The sequence below is a fragment of the Loxodonta africana genome, chromosome 12 (assembly GCF_030014295.1).
Source record: "Loxodonta africana isolate mLoxAfr1 chromosome 12, mLoxAfr1.hap2, whole genome shotgun sequence".
Lineage (NCBI taxonomy): Eukaryota > Metazoa > Chordata > Mammalia > Proboscidea > Elephantidae > Loxodonta > Loxodonta africana.
Window position 1 is genome coordinate 43,856,479 of NC_087353.1, and position 15,244 is coordinate 43,871,722.

The 15,244-nt window shown below is 36.7% G+C and overlaps 1 protein-coding gene across 1 annotated transcript in view; it reads left to right on the plus strand.

Annotated features, from left to right (window-relative positions):
- Positions 1 to 15,244, plus strand: part of SPDYA (speedy/RINGO cell cycle regulator family member A) — a 43,033-nt gene that overhangs the window by 10,667 nt on the left and 17,122 nt on the right. Inside the window, exon 4 of the mRNA XM_003411953.4 lies at positions 9,887 to 10,058. Coding sequence (XP_003412001.1) covers positions 9,887 to 10,058 — 172 coding nt within the window. The remainder of the gene's footprint in view (positions 1 to 9,886; positions 10,059 to 15,244) is intronic.

Genomic DNA, 15,244 nt, shown 5'->3' on the forward strand with positions numbered 1-15,244 from the left:
CACAGCAGGGTTTACCATTCACTTTTACACTGTGGGCATAGCCTTTTGGAGTTCCAGCTTTAGACAGGAAGTCTCCTTTTTATTCCCTGTCTTAGGTGGTTCATGAAGTTTGCTCCTTGGACTTTATTCAGTTGTCTAAGCAGAAGCTCTTGTTTCAGCATTCAGCAGAAAATTCATCATGAAAGCCAGTTTTGACACTCACTTACCTTCCTGGATTCCTCAGATGCCTTAAGTTTTTTTTTCTGTGGTTTCCATTCCTGTCAACTCAATGACATTTAATTAAAAAAAAAAATTTTTTTTTTCATCCCTTTAGTTGTTTTCATCAGGTGATCATCCAGCATATCTAGTCTGCCATATTGTCAGAAATAGAAGTATTTTGCATCTTTTTATTGTGGCAAATTGCAGGATATACATAGTAGACTGAATAATATAATAAGCCCTTACGTCCTGTTACCAGCTCATGATCAATCTTGTTTCACTAATACCCCACCCACTTCTCTCCAGCCATTATTTCTAAACATATCCCACACTTATAATTTCATCCATATATTTCAGTACGCATATTTAAAAAATGAGGAATTTTTTTCTTTAAAACATAACCATAATTTCATTATCCATTAATTCCTTAGTACCATTAAATATCTAGTCAGTGTTTAGATTGCACCTCTCTACTCCCCTCTCTTGATGTGTTTAAATCCCCATCCCAGAAAGGCCCATACATTGTGACTGATAGGTCCTTAAGTCTCTTTTAATAGATAGGTCTCCCTTCCTTTTTTTCCTTGCAGTTTATTTTTTTGGGGGGAGGGGAGGAAGCAGGTCATTTGTCCTGTGGAATTTCTCACAGTCACAGATGTTGCTGAGTATCCCCCATGATATTGTTTAATATGTTCCTCTGTCCCCTGTATTTTCTGTGTAAAGGTAAATAAGGCTCTATCAGATTCAAGTTCTTTCTCTTTTTCCTCTCCTTCACCCCCAAAAATACTTTATAGGTTTTTTTTTTTTTTTTGTACTTTTATCAGGTGGCACATATTGTCTAGTTCTCTTTTGATGGTCATCACCTGGATCGATTATTTCAGAAGGGGCTGAAAAATGGTGATATTCTAACTCTGCCATTTCTTCTTCATTTATTATTAGCTTCATTTACTATTATTAGCATATTTCAAAAAAGAGAAACTTCCCCTCCTCAATTATTTGGTTACTCAAAGATACCAGTTCATGTATGGAAAGCAGAAAAAATAACTAGATTATTTTCCTTTCTTTACAAATTTTAAAAATGATGAGTCGGCTCCCTAACATTCCCCCAAAGTGACTTTTTTTAGAATTATTAACTCGTAAATTTAAATATGTGTGATATATTTCAATTCATTGCAGTTATTATTCATGCTCAAATTTTCTCATTTTGGCCTGGGAGAGCCAATTCAAGTTAACTCCTGAGTCTTTTTGACATGATCTCACTGGCTTATGAAAAAAAAAAAAATGGGCAAAGATAGGTATATGGTATATCTAATGTATTACAGAAAGATGGGAATTAATCTGATATCCACCAGTAGGAGCCTAGTTAAATGAATACAGTTAATTCCAGGTCATAAACTCCCTTAATTTCTGGTATGAGAAGATATTCCAGGCTCATCTTATATATATCCTGTCCCCGACCTGGAATTAACTGTATTCATTTAACTAGGCTCCTACTGGTGGATATCAGATTAATTCCCATCTTTTTGTAATACATTAGATACCATATACCTATCTTTGCCCACATGTAAAAGTATATCTAGGTGTCTACTCATCTGGAGCAAAAGCGAATGAAGGAAACTAAAGACTCAAATAAGAAACTAGTCCATGGTACTAATAACCCACACAAACCATGGCCTCTTCTAACATGAGACCAGAAGAACTAGATAGCCCCAGCTACTACTACCAATCTTTCTGACCAGGGACACAGTAGAAGATCCTGGATAGAATGGGAGAAAAATATAAAACAAAACTCAAATTCCTAAAAAAAAAAAAAAGGCCAGGCCTACTGGGCAGTTAGAGACTAGAGGAACCCCTGAGACTATTGCCCTAAGGTACCCTTTGAATTTGGCCCTGGAGCCACTCCTGGCAGTCACCTTTCAGCCAAATAATAGATTGGCTTATAAAATCAACAATATGACCCTTGAGTAATATGCTCCCTTAAACACTCAACTATATGAGACCAATGGTCAACATTTACCCAGAAGCAAAGATGAGAAGGCAAGGAGCAGAAGAAGAGCTGTATCAGTGGAATCAGAACAAACAAATACTGAGAATGTTGATACATTGCAAGAATTGTAACAGATGTCAAGGAACAATTTGTATAAAAATTGTTAAATGGGAACCTAATTTGTTGTGTAAACTCTCACCTAAAACACAATAAAATATTTTTTTTAAAGTGCAGCTGTAAGATAAAGTTCCATAAATGAATTGTTTAATCAAAGAGTTGTGTATGTTTAATTAATAAATGTCCAGATCTCCTTCAAAGAGGCAACATTCTCATCAACAATTTATGAGAGGGTCTTTTTCTCCATGCTGTTACAACCACTATATACTATCAGATTTTTCTCTACCAATCTCCTGGTTAAAAAAAAATCTCATTTTTTCATAATATTCCCTTGTTATCCTTTTAATAGCTGTATTGAAAACATCTCTCATTTGTGATATTAGTAATTTGTGTCATCTCTTTTTTTTTCTCTTCATCAGTATTGCTAGAGGTTTGTCAATTTTACTGATCTTCTCAAAGAGGCAACTTTTGGTTTCATTGACTTTTCTCTGTTTCATTGGCTTATGCTTTGATCTTTATTATTTACTTTCTTTTGCTTGCTTTGAATTTGATTTGTTCTTTTTCTAGTTTCTTAAAGTGGCAGTTGATGTCATTGGTTTGAAATTTTTCTTTTATAATATAGGTGTTCAGTGCTGTAAGTTTCCCACTGAGTAGTGCTTTAGTGGTATTTCACACATTCTGATATGCTGTTTTTATTTTTATTTAGTACAAAAATAATTTTTAATTTCCTTTTTGAGTTCTTCTTTGACCCATGAGTTCTTTAAAAATATGTTATTCAGTTTACAGGTTATTGATGATTTTCCAGAGATCTTTTTGTTATTAATATCTAATTGCATTGTGGTCAAAGAACATACTTTGTATGAATTGAATCCTTGTAAATTTATTGATACTTGTTTTATGGCCCAGATTATGGTCTGTCTCAGTAAATGTTCTGCCTGTACGTGAGAGGAATATGTATTCTGCTGTTTTGGGGTGGAGCATTTTATAAATTTCAGTTAGGTCAAGCTGGTTAATAGTGTTGTTCAAATCTATTGTATCTCTGATTTTCTGTCTACTGTACTATCAATTAAGAGAGGTATTGAAATTTCTGACTACAGTTGTGAATTTGTCTGTCTCTTTGCAGTTCTGTCTGGTTTTACTTCATATATTTTGTAGCTCTGTTTTTAGGGGCTTACATATTTAAGATTATTATCCTCTTAATTAATTGACCCCTTTGTTAATATGAATTGATATCCTTTATCCCTGGTAATATTCTTAGCTTTGAAATCTACTTTATCTGATACTAACATAGCCTCTCTAGCTTTTTTTTGACTAGTGTTAGAATATTAGTTTTCTATCCTTTTACTTTTAATCTATATGTGTCTTTAAAGTATATATCTTATAAGCAGCATATAGTTGGGTCTTGCTTTTTTATCCAGTCTGACACACTCTGCCTTTTAATTGGAGTGTTTAGGCCATTTATATTTGATGTGATTATTGATATGGTTAGGTTTAAAGATATCATCTTTCTGTTTGTTTATCCTTTTTACTTTTAATCTATATGTGTCTTTAAAGTATATATCTTATAAGCAGCATATAGTTGGGTCTTGCTTTTTTATCCAGTCTGACACACTCTGCCTTTTAATTGGAGTGTTTAGGCCATTTATATTTGATGTGATTATTGATATGGTTAGGTTTAAAGATATCATCTTTCTGTTTGTTTTCTATTTGTCCCATCTGTTCTTTGTTTCCTTTTTTCTGACTTTTGGATTATTTATTATGACTCCATTTTATTAAATACACACTCCTCTCAATTCCTTTGTTGACTTATTAGCCATAACTCTGTTTTGTTATGTTCGTGACTGCTGCAGGACTTGTAGTATACATCTTTAACTTATCTCAGCCTACCTTCAAATGTTGTTATACCACTTCACATGTATTAAGAACCTCACAGTAAATACTTCTGTTTCTCTCCTCTAAGCCTCTATGCTATTGCTTAAACAGTTATCTTTTTAAGAGATTTTTAAAAAAATCTTATGTGTTTACCCATATATTTACCATCTCTGGTGCTTTTTATTTGTATGGATAAATCCATATTTTCATTTGGTATAATTTTAATTCTGCCTGAGGACTTCCTTTAACATTTCTCGTAGTGTGGATCTGCTGGTGATTATTTCAGCTTTTGTATATCTGAAAACATCTTTATTTTGCCTTCATTCTTAAAAGTTTTATTTATTTATATTATTGTTGAGAATATATACACAGCAAAACATAAACCAGTTCAACAGTTCCTACATGTACAATTCAGTGACATTGATTATATTCTTCAAGTTGTGCAACCATCCTCACCTTCCTTTTCTGAATTGTTCCTCTCCCATTAACATAAACTCACTGCCCCCTAAGGTTCCTATCTAATCTTTTGAGTTGCTGTTGTCACTTTGATCCCATATAGATAGTTCTTAAGAGTGCGTAATACTGAACGCAGACTTTTTTACTAGTTAAGCTAAACTATTTTTTGGTTTTAAGAAGACTTCAGAGGATATTTTTGGTCCAAAGTTTAAAGATTATCTTAGGGCAGTAGTTTCAGGGATTCATTCTGCCTCCATGACTCCAGAAAGTCTGGAGTCCATGAGAATTTGAAATTCCGGTCTATATTTTCCCCTATTTGATCAGGACTCTTCTATAGAATGTTTGATCAAAATGTTCAGTAATGGTAGCTGAGTAGCATCCAGTTTTTCTGGTGTCATGGCAAAAGAGGCAGTTGGTCATGGAGGCAATTAGCCACACATTCCATTTTCTCCTCCTCCTATTATTTTGTCTTCATTTTTGGAAGATGTTTTTGCTGGGGAGAGAATTCTAGGCTGACAGGTTTGTTGCTTTCTTTCAGTACTTTAAATATGGTACTACACTGGCTTGCATTATTGCTGATGAGAAGTCTCCTTCATCTTTGTTTCTGTGTTATCTAACATGTCTTTTTTTCTCTGACTGCTTTTAAGATTTTCTCTTTATTACTGGTTTTTAGCAATTTGATTATGACGTGCATTGATTTATTTTTCATGTTTCTTGTGCTTTGGGGTTCATCGGGCTTCTTTGATCCATGTTGTTGTTAGGTGCCATCGAGTCGGTTCCAACTCATAGTGACCCTGTAGAACAGAGTAGAACTACCCCATAGAGTTTCCAGGGAACAACTGATGGATATGAACTGCTGACCATTAGGTTAGCAGCCAAGCTCTTAACTTCTGCACCGCTGGGTCTTCTGTTGGATCCGTAGGTTTATAGTTTTTATCAAATTTGGAAAAATATTCAGCCATTATTTCCTGGAATATTTTTTCTGTTCACCTCCCCCCCCTCCCCGGGGACCCCAATTTCACCTAAATTAGCCTGCTTGAAGTTGTCCCACAGCTCATTGATGCTCTCTTCAGTACTTTTGTTTCTTATTCTCTGTGTGTTTCATTTTAGATAGTTTCCTTTGCTACAGATAATTTCAAAAATGGGAACTGCCAGAAATTCAGGCTGGATTCAGAAGAGGACGTGGAAAGAGGGATATCATTGCTGATGTCAGATGGATCTTGGCTGAAAGCAGAGAATACCAGAAAGATATTTACCTGTGTTTTATTGACTATGCAAAGACATTTGACTGTATGGATCTGTCTTAGTCATCTAGTGCTGCTGCAACAGAAATGCCACAAGTGGATGGCTTTAACAAAGAGAAATTTATTCTCTCATTGTCTAATAGGCTACAAGTCCAAATTCAGGGCATCAGCTTCAGGGGAAAGCTTTCTGTCTCTGTGAGCTCTGGAGGATGGTCCTTGTCATCAGTTTTCTCTTGGTCTGGGAGCATCTCAGCGCAGGAATCTCAGGTCCAAAGGACGCACTCTGCTTCCGGTGCTGCTTTCTTGGTGGTATGAGGTTCCCATGTCTCTCTGCTCACCTCTTTCTTTTATATCTCAAAAGAGATTGGCTTAAGACACTACCTAATCTTGTAGACTGCATCAGTATAACTGCTGCTAATCAATTGTATTACATCATAGTGATAGGATTTACAAGACAAAGGGAAATCACATCAGATGATAAAATGGTAGACAATCATACAAAGGAATCATGACCTAGCCAAGTTGACAGATATTTTGGGGGGACACAATTCAATCCATGACAGGATCTTAACAAATTATGGATAACATTACAAATAATGGGAATTCCAGAACACTTAATTGTGCTCATGTGGAACCTGTACATAGACCAAAAGGCAGCCATTTGAACAGAATAAGGGGATACTGCATGGTTTAAAATCAGGAAAGGCATATGTCTGGGTTTTATCCTTTCATCATAGTTATTCAGTCTGTATGCTGAGCAAATAATCTGAGAAGCTGGACTATGCAAAGAAGAATGCAGCATCAGGATCGGAGGAAGTCTCATTAACAGCCTGCAATATGCAGATGACACAACCTTGTCTGCTGAAAGTGAAGAGGACTTGAAGCATTTACTGATGACAATCAAAGAATGCAGCCTTCAGTATGGATTACACCTCAACATGAAGAAAAAACAAATTCTCACAACTGGACCAATAAGCAACATCATGATAAAAGGAAAAAATATTGAAGTTGTCAAGAATTTCATTTTACTTGGATCCACAATCAATGCCCATAAAGGCCGCAGCCAAGAAATCAAACGACATAATGTGTTGGGTAAATATGCTGCAAAAGACCTCTTTTTGTAAGTGTTAAGGCAAACATGGCACCTTGAGGGCTAAGGCGTGCCTGACTCAAGCCATGGTATTTTCAGTTGCCTCATATGCTTGTGAAAGCTAGACAATGAATACGGAAGACAGAAGAATTGATGCCTTTGAATTATGGTATTTGTGAAGAAAACTGAATATACTATGGACTTCCAGAAGAACAAACAAGCCTGTCTTGGAGAAAGTACAGCCAAAATGCGCCTTAGAAGTGAGGATGGGAAGACTTCATCTCATGTACTTTAGACATGTTATCAGGAGGGACCAGTCCCTGGAGAAGCACATCATACTTGGTAAGGTAGAGCGTCTATGAAAAGAGGAAGACCTTCAACGAGGTGGATTGACACAGTGGCTACAACAATGGGCTCAAACATAGTATCTTAGTTATCTAGTGCTGCTACAATAGAAGTACTACAAGTGGATGGCTGTAACAAAGAGAAAATTATTCTCTAACAGTTTAAGAGGCTAGAAGTTTGAATTTAGGGCGCCAGCTCCAGGGAAAGGCTTTCTTTCTCTGTTGGCTCTGGAGGAAGGTCCATGTCATCAATTTTCCCTTGGGTCTAGGAGTTTCTCAGCTCAGGGACCCCAGGTCCAAAGAATATGCTCCTCTTTCAGCTCTCCTTTCTTGGTGGTAGGAGGTCCCTCTCTGGTTGCTTCTCTTTTTTATATCTCAAAGGAGATTGACTCAAGATACAACCTAATCTGTAGATTGTGTCCTCCCTCATTAACATAATGAACAGCCCAGTTCCAAACAGGATCATAACTACAGGCATAGAAGCTAGGATTTACAACACATAGGATAATTTCATCAGATCACAAAATAGAGGACAGCCACACAATACTGGGAATCATGGCTTAGCCAAGGACAGCACCTAACAACAACTATTGCTATGTTTTCAAATTCACAAAATTTTTCTTCTGCAGGACAACACACAGTACAGGGTAAAAAAAAAAAATCCATTGCCATCGAGTCGATTTCAACTAATAGTGACCCTACAGGACAGAGTAGAATGGCCCCATAGAGTTTCCAAGGAGCACCTGGTGGATTCGAACTGCCAACCTTTTCGTTAGCAACCATAGTTCTTAACTACCATGACACCAGGGTTTCCAAATACAGGGTAAGTCAGCACAATTAGACTTAACCAAAAGCTAAGAAGTTTCCTGAATACAACCAAACACTTAGATGGACAGAGTAGTAGGGGTAAGGATCTGGGGACCATGGTTTCCAGGGACATCCAGGTCAATTGGCATAACAAAGTTTATTAAGAAAATGTTCTGTGTGCCATTTTGGTGAGTGGCATCTGGGGTCTTAAAAGCTAGCGAGCAGCCATCTGAGATGCACCAATTGGTCCCAACCCAACTGGAGCAAAGGAGAGTGAAGAATACCAAAGACAAAAGGAAAATATTAGCTCAAAAGACTAAAAGAGCCACATAAACCAGAGACTCCATCAGCCTGAGACCAGAAGAACTAGATGGTACCCAGCTACCACCAATGACTGCCCTGACAGGGAACACAACAGAGAGCCCCTGACGGAGGAGAAGGAAAGTGGGGTGCAGAACTCAAATTCTATTGAAAAGACCAGACTTAATGGTCTGACTGAGACTGGAGAGACCCTTGAAGACACGGCCCCTGGACGCTCTGTTAGCCCAGAAGTGAAACCATTCCCAAAGCCAACTCCTTAGACAAAGATTAGATTGGACTATAAGACATAAAATGATAGTCATGAAGATAGTGCTTCTTAGTTCAAGTAGATACGCGAAACTAAATGGGCAGCTCCTGTCTGGAGGTAAGATGAGAAGGCAAAATGGGACGGGAGCTGGTTGAATGGACAAGGGAAAGGAGGATTGTGCTGTCACATTTTAGCGAGAGTAACTAGGGTCACATAATAATGTGTGTATAAATTTTTGTATGAGAAATTGACTTCACTTAAAATACAATTAAAAAAAATATATATATATATATTCAATCAGGAAAAAAAAATTTTTTTTCCTTCTGCATTGCCTAACCTGTCATTAATCCCATTCAGTGTATTTTTTTTAATCACACACGTTGTAGTTTTCATCTCTAGAAGTTCAATTTTGGTCTTTTTTACATCTTCAATGTGTCTACTTAACTTTTTGAACATCTGGAATAGTTACAACTTATAATATCCTTGTCTGTTACTTCCACCATGTGTATTAATGTGTATTAGTTTAGTATTATTCTTATTATGGGTCATGTTATGTATGCTTCTATGTACGCCTTGTCCCCCTCAAGTATTAAGCAGAGTACTAATTTCCTTATGTGTATAAGGAAACTACCTAATTCTGGGGAAATACCATAATAAAGGATTAGAGCGAACAGTGCCTGACATTCATTCACACAGTAATATTCACTTAATAATAGTGCCTGTTTCCATCAGCCAAACTGAAAAAAAAAAAAAAATTATGAGCATTGAATAGAGTACTCAGGAAAGTCTTATTTCAGTAAAAACCCAAAAACGAAACCCAGTGCCATCGAGTCGATTCCAACTCATAAAAAAGTGGGGAATAATTAGCTCTATACTGAAAAGTGGTGCGATTGCCCCAAATCCACCTAACAAGTCATAAAAACAAGACCTGAAAGGATCAGGCTGTATCCAAGTAACAACTGCATCTGAGAACAAACCTTAAGAAGATTTATAAAAATACAAAAATATCCAGAACCAAACAAGGTAAAATTCTCTGTATTTTCATTTTTTGGTGTCTTGAATTCTCTGCATTTCTTGAATTGTGAGTAAGGTTGAATATCTTTTATGTGTTTATAAGCTGTGTGTGTGTGTGTGTGTGAGTGTGTGTGTGTACTATCTGTTCCTGTCCTTTACCCATTTCTTTTTTGGATTGTTGATCTTTGTTAGGTATCTGGCAAATACAGTTGAAGAAGATGAAGAAGAATCGAAGTATGAAATTTTTCCATGGGCTTTAGGAAAAAACTGGAGAAAATTGTTCCCTAATTTCTTAAAGTTAAGGGACCAACTCTGGGATAGAATTGACTATAGGGCTATTGTAAGCAGGCGATGCTGTGAGGAGGTAAGGATTTTAAAGTATATATGTTATCTCTATCATCTGGTCGTGTAATTTTCTTTGTATTATTTTTAATGTGCTTCTGATGTTTCACTTTTTGTGTATGTAAGGGTAGACCATTATCCTTGATCATTATCATGATTAAAATGTTGCCATTTTAATTTTGTATCACAATAATTAAAAATTGTCATTTCTGTATTTCAGGGCAGCCTATTTCTGTAACAAGCATGTTTATTTTAGTGTGTTCCTCCTATCTAAAAGATCATCAATATATTGGGAGAGGGTGATATGAACATACCAAAATATCTTATTGAGAATGGTAATAACACTGGAATTGAATAATAATTTACATTAAAGAATGTGTAGTTTCAAGTTCCTAAGATTGAAATACCAACCACAGGGTATAAAAAAATTTTTTTTAATTAAATTTGTTTAAAAACCATACCTCTTTTAACATAGACTTCATAAAGTAAGTTTCCTTGATGGCAGTTTCTATTATGATAAAGCAGCGGGACACTAACATTTAAAAGATCAATTGTTTTATCAAATGCTTTGGTTTTCAATAAAGAAGAAAGCTCGTGTTTTAAACTAAAAAAAAATTCTAGAAAATTAAATGGAAAGCAGTGATCACTGTAAGCCAGTATTAGTTCAGAAAAGTTTGATAAATGTAGGCTACATGATCTTGTAATTAAGTGAAGTCATATCCAGTTAAATGACTATTGCCCCAGAGAGACAATTAATGGGTTAATATCAAACCTGAGGGAAGACTTCAGTGGTTTGTCACAGAACTCTTTCCAGAACTAACCATGTTAATTACATTTCTTAATGAGATGAAGATATGGCAAATATGTCTATTTATGGATTAAATTAGGATTGTTAAATGTTGAGGAAATGCAAGGATTCAGAAATAACTTAGAAGACTGTACAGCAAGAGTGTACAAGATTAAATTTAATAGAAAAAGACGTCAAGATTGGTGTATACACGCCTGAAATGAATGGGTCCTCATTAAAGCATTTAAGGTAGACTCATTCCAATTACACGGCCTTGAAAGAGTTCTTTATTGTTATTTTGTCACTGTCTTCCTGTGTCAACAGTGGGTAATTTGCACACCTGCTGCCATCCTTGGATTTGGTAGTGGGCCTGATTTGAACACTAATTTTTTCAAAGTAGACACTTTAGGCCCCATGGGACACTGTCTTAGTTATCTAGTGCTGTTATAACAGAAATACCACAAGTGGATGGCTTTAACAAACAAATTTATCTCAAACAGTTCAGGAGGCTAAAACTCCAAATTCAGGGTTCCAACTCCAGGGTATTGACTCTGGGGGAGGTCCTTCTCATCAATCTTCCCCTGAGTCTAGGAGTTTCTCAGCCCCGGGATCCCCAGTCCAAAGGACATGCTTCACTTTTAGCTCTTCTTGGTGGCAGTGGGTCCTCTCTCTCTGCTCGCTTCTCTCTGCTTTTATCTCTTGCAGGGTGGTGAAGGGAGGTGACTCAAGATACAACCCACCCTAATCCTACCTCAGTGACATAACAAACATAACCTAATCCTCATTAACATGACCTAATCCTGCCTCATTAACATAATAGACACCTCACTCCCAAATGGGACCATAACCACAGGCATAGAGGCTAGGATTTACAGCACATCACAAAATGGAGGATAATCAGATCACAGAATGGAGGATAATTATATACTACTGGGAATCAGGACTGTCATGGATTGAATTGTGTCCACCAAAAATATGTGGCAACTTGGTTAGGCCATGATCCCCGGTACTGTGTGATTGTCCTTCATTTTGTGATTGTAATTTTATGTTAAAGAGGATTAGGGTGGGATTTTAACACCCTTACTAAGGTCACATCCCTGATCTGATGTAAAGGGAGTTTCCTTGGAGTATGCCCGCACCACTTTTTATCTTACAAGAAATAAAAGGAAAGGGAAGCAAGCAGAGAGTGGGGACCTCATACCATGAAGAAAGCTGTGCCGGGAGCACAACGCATCCTTTGGACCCGGTGTTCCTGTGCAGAGAAGCTCCTAGTCCAGGGGAAGATTGATGAGAAAGACCTTTCTCCAGAGCCAACAGAGAGAAAGCCTTCCCCTGGAGCTGATGCCCTGAATTTGGACTTCTAGCCTACTAGATTGTGAGAAAATAAATTTCTCTTTGTTAGAGCCACCCACTTGTGGTATTTCTGTTACAGCAGCACTAGATGACTAAGACGGTGGCCTAGCCAAGTTGACACGTATTTTGGGGGGACAAAATTCAATACATGACACTTAGCTAAGAACAAAGAGGGAACACCAGAGGCAATAGGTGGGGATAGGCAGTGACTTGCCTCCCAGTGGACTACCCAACCCCTTCCAAGATAAAAAAGATACAACAAGTATTATCATTTTAACTGCATCAACTTTAATATACACTATTGGAGCTGAGAATTCCTGCAGGTACTGATACCAGACTACTAAAGAGCAAAAGACAATGATGTGGTTTAATGATATATGTGTAAAAGACTTAAAGAGTTTTAGACACTTGTAAACATGGTTGTGTAATGGGACTGACAGAAAAGTTTATGTAGACTTTGGCTGCATTAATAATTAATGTGTGTCAGAATAGCTCTGTGCACCTTAGACTTTTCAACTGGCTGATTTTTCGGAAGTAGATCTCCAGGTCTTTCTTCTAAGGTGCTTCGGGGTGGAATCAAACCTCCAACCTTTCAGTTAGCAGCCAAGCACATTAGCCATTTGCACCACCCAAGGACTCCAGTGTCCACAAAAGGAGGATAAATAGATTATACATAACATACATTTGATGACATTGACCAACAGCTCTCTATCCAGACGAGAGAATAGTCTCAAAAGAAAAATGTCATATGTGGAATGATAGAAAGGATTAGATATTTTTAGTATGAAGAAGAGAAGATTCAGGAAGCTTGCTACCTACTTTCAGATATTTAAAGGGCCAACGTTGGACAGGAAATAGATTTGATTTGTCTTTTTTTGACTGTAAAGCAGAGGACTAAGATCTGTGGATGGAAAAGTAAAAGAGAAAGGTAGCTCAATATGAAGAATATCATCTTAACAGGTATCTGAAAATGAGACATTTCACCAAAGAGGATATGAAAAGATACTCAGTGTCATTAGCCATTAAACCTATTGCTATTGAGTTGATTCCGACTCATAGTGACCCTATAGGACAGAGTAGAACTGCCCTGTAGGGTTTCCAAGGAATGGCTGGTGAATTTCAACTGTTGGCCCTTTGGTTGGCAGCTGAGCTCTTAACCACTGCACCATCAGGGCCTCTCATTAGCCATTAGGAAGATGTAAATCAAAATCACAATGAGATACCACCTTACCCCGTCAGAATGATAATGATCAAAAAATGGAAAATAATACATGTTGGCAAGGTTCTTAAGAAACTGCAATGCTTATCCATTGCTGGTGGTAGTGTAGAATGGTACAGCTGCTGTGGAAAAAAGTTTGGCAGTTCCTCAGTCAAACATAGAACTATCATGACCCATCAATCCCAATCCTAGGTATATACCCAGAAGTAAAAGCAGGAATGCAAACAGAAACCTGTACACCAACGTTCATTGTAGCACTTTTCACGATAGCCAAAATGCAGAAACAACCAAAATGCCCTTCAACAGAGGAATGGATAAACAAAATGTGGTATATACATCCAATGGAATACTACATGATCACAAAGAAAAATGAAGTCCTGATGTATGCCACAACATGGATGAACCTTGAAAACATTATGCCACGTGAAATAAGTCAGTAGCAAAAGGACAAATATTGTATGATTATATGAAATAAGTAAATATATAGAAACCAAAAATTATTAGTGGTTACCAGCATGGAAAAGGGGAGTTTTTCTTTAGGGAGCATTGAGTTTAAGTTAATGGTGGTGGGATAATTTGATAAAGGATAGTGAGAATGGTTGCACAACTTGAAGAATATAATCAATGTCACTGAATTATACGTGTAGAAATTGTTGAATTGGCATATGTTTTGTTGTATATCTTTCTAAAAAATGAGATGACTTTTCCTGAAGCAGTGATTCCTGTCTCACTAATGATTTTTTTTTTTAAACACATAGATGGTTATGTTATAGAGGGAATTCATGCTTCAGGTAAGCAATTAAACTAGATGGCCACTAAAGTTTCTTCCAACTCTAAATTTTGAAATTGCAGTTATATTTTATAAATATTTACTGCCTACGCTCTTACTGGGCAAGCTAGGCCGCTCCTTAACATTGCTAGAATCCATTCATTCACTCAGCAAATATTTATTTAACGAGAACTTAGTATCTACCAGACACTAAACTATTTTATTTCTTGTCATTTAAAAAGGCTTGAAGCAAAGATAGCAATATTGACAGCTGTTAATTCTGAGAGGTAGGAATATGGATATTTGCTATACTATTTACTTATGCTTTTAAAACGTATCAACATTTTATTAAAGATGAATGAAACACACAAAAAAGATAAATGAAACCTAAGTAGTACTGCCTCCTCAAAAGGGTCACTTTATTTAAATGAGTTTCATCCCTTTATCCTCTATCGCAGTACCCTGTTTGTTTCCTTTTATAGCACTTAACAGAATTAAGAATTATTTGTTTGTTGTCTCTTTAAACTGTAAACTAAATTTAATGAAGTCAAAAATATAGTACGCCTTTAACATCTCCCTGCCACTTCTGTCACACTCCATTGACAAGTATCATGCTTTCGTTCTCATTTACTGAGAAAATAGAAGCAACCAGAAAAGAACACCAAATGTTCCCACCCTATCCACCCTCCTACCGTGTATTTACCCATGAATCTGTGCTCCCTTTGTTACTATGAAAGAACTATCTTTGCTTCTACCCAAGTCCATTCCCTTTACTTGTGCACTAGAGCTCATCCTTTTTTTGCCTTCTAAAGAGCATCACTCCAGTAATTACAGCCTCTTTCCAGCATTTTCACATTTTCTATTTTTATTGGATCACTGCCAACAATACAAAATTACTCTAAGATCTCCAATAAACAAAATTTCACTGCCCATGTCCGTTACAATTAAACTCCTTAAAAGTGTCATTGTACTCCGTCTCCACTTCCTCTCCTTCCATTCTCCTTGTACCTATTTCAGTCTTTTCCTCATCACTCCATAGAAACTTGTCAGGTACCAAAGATCTCTGTATTGCCAAATCCA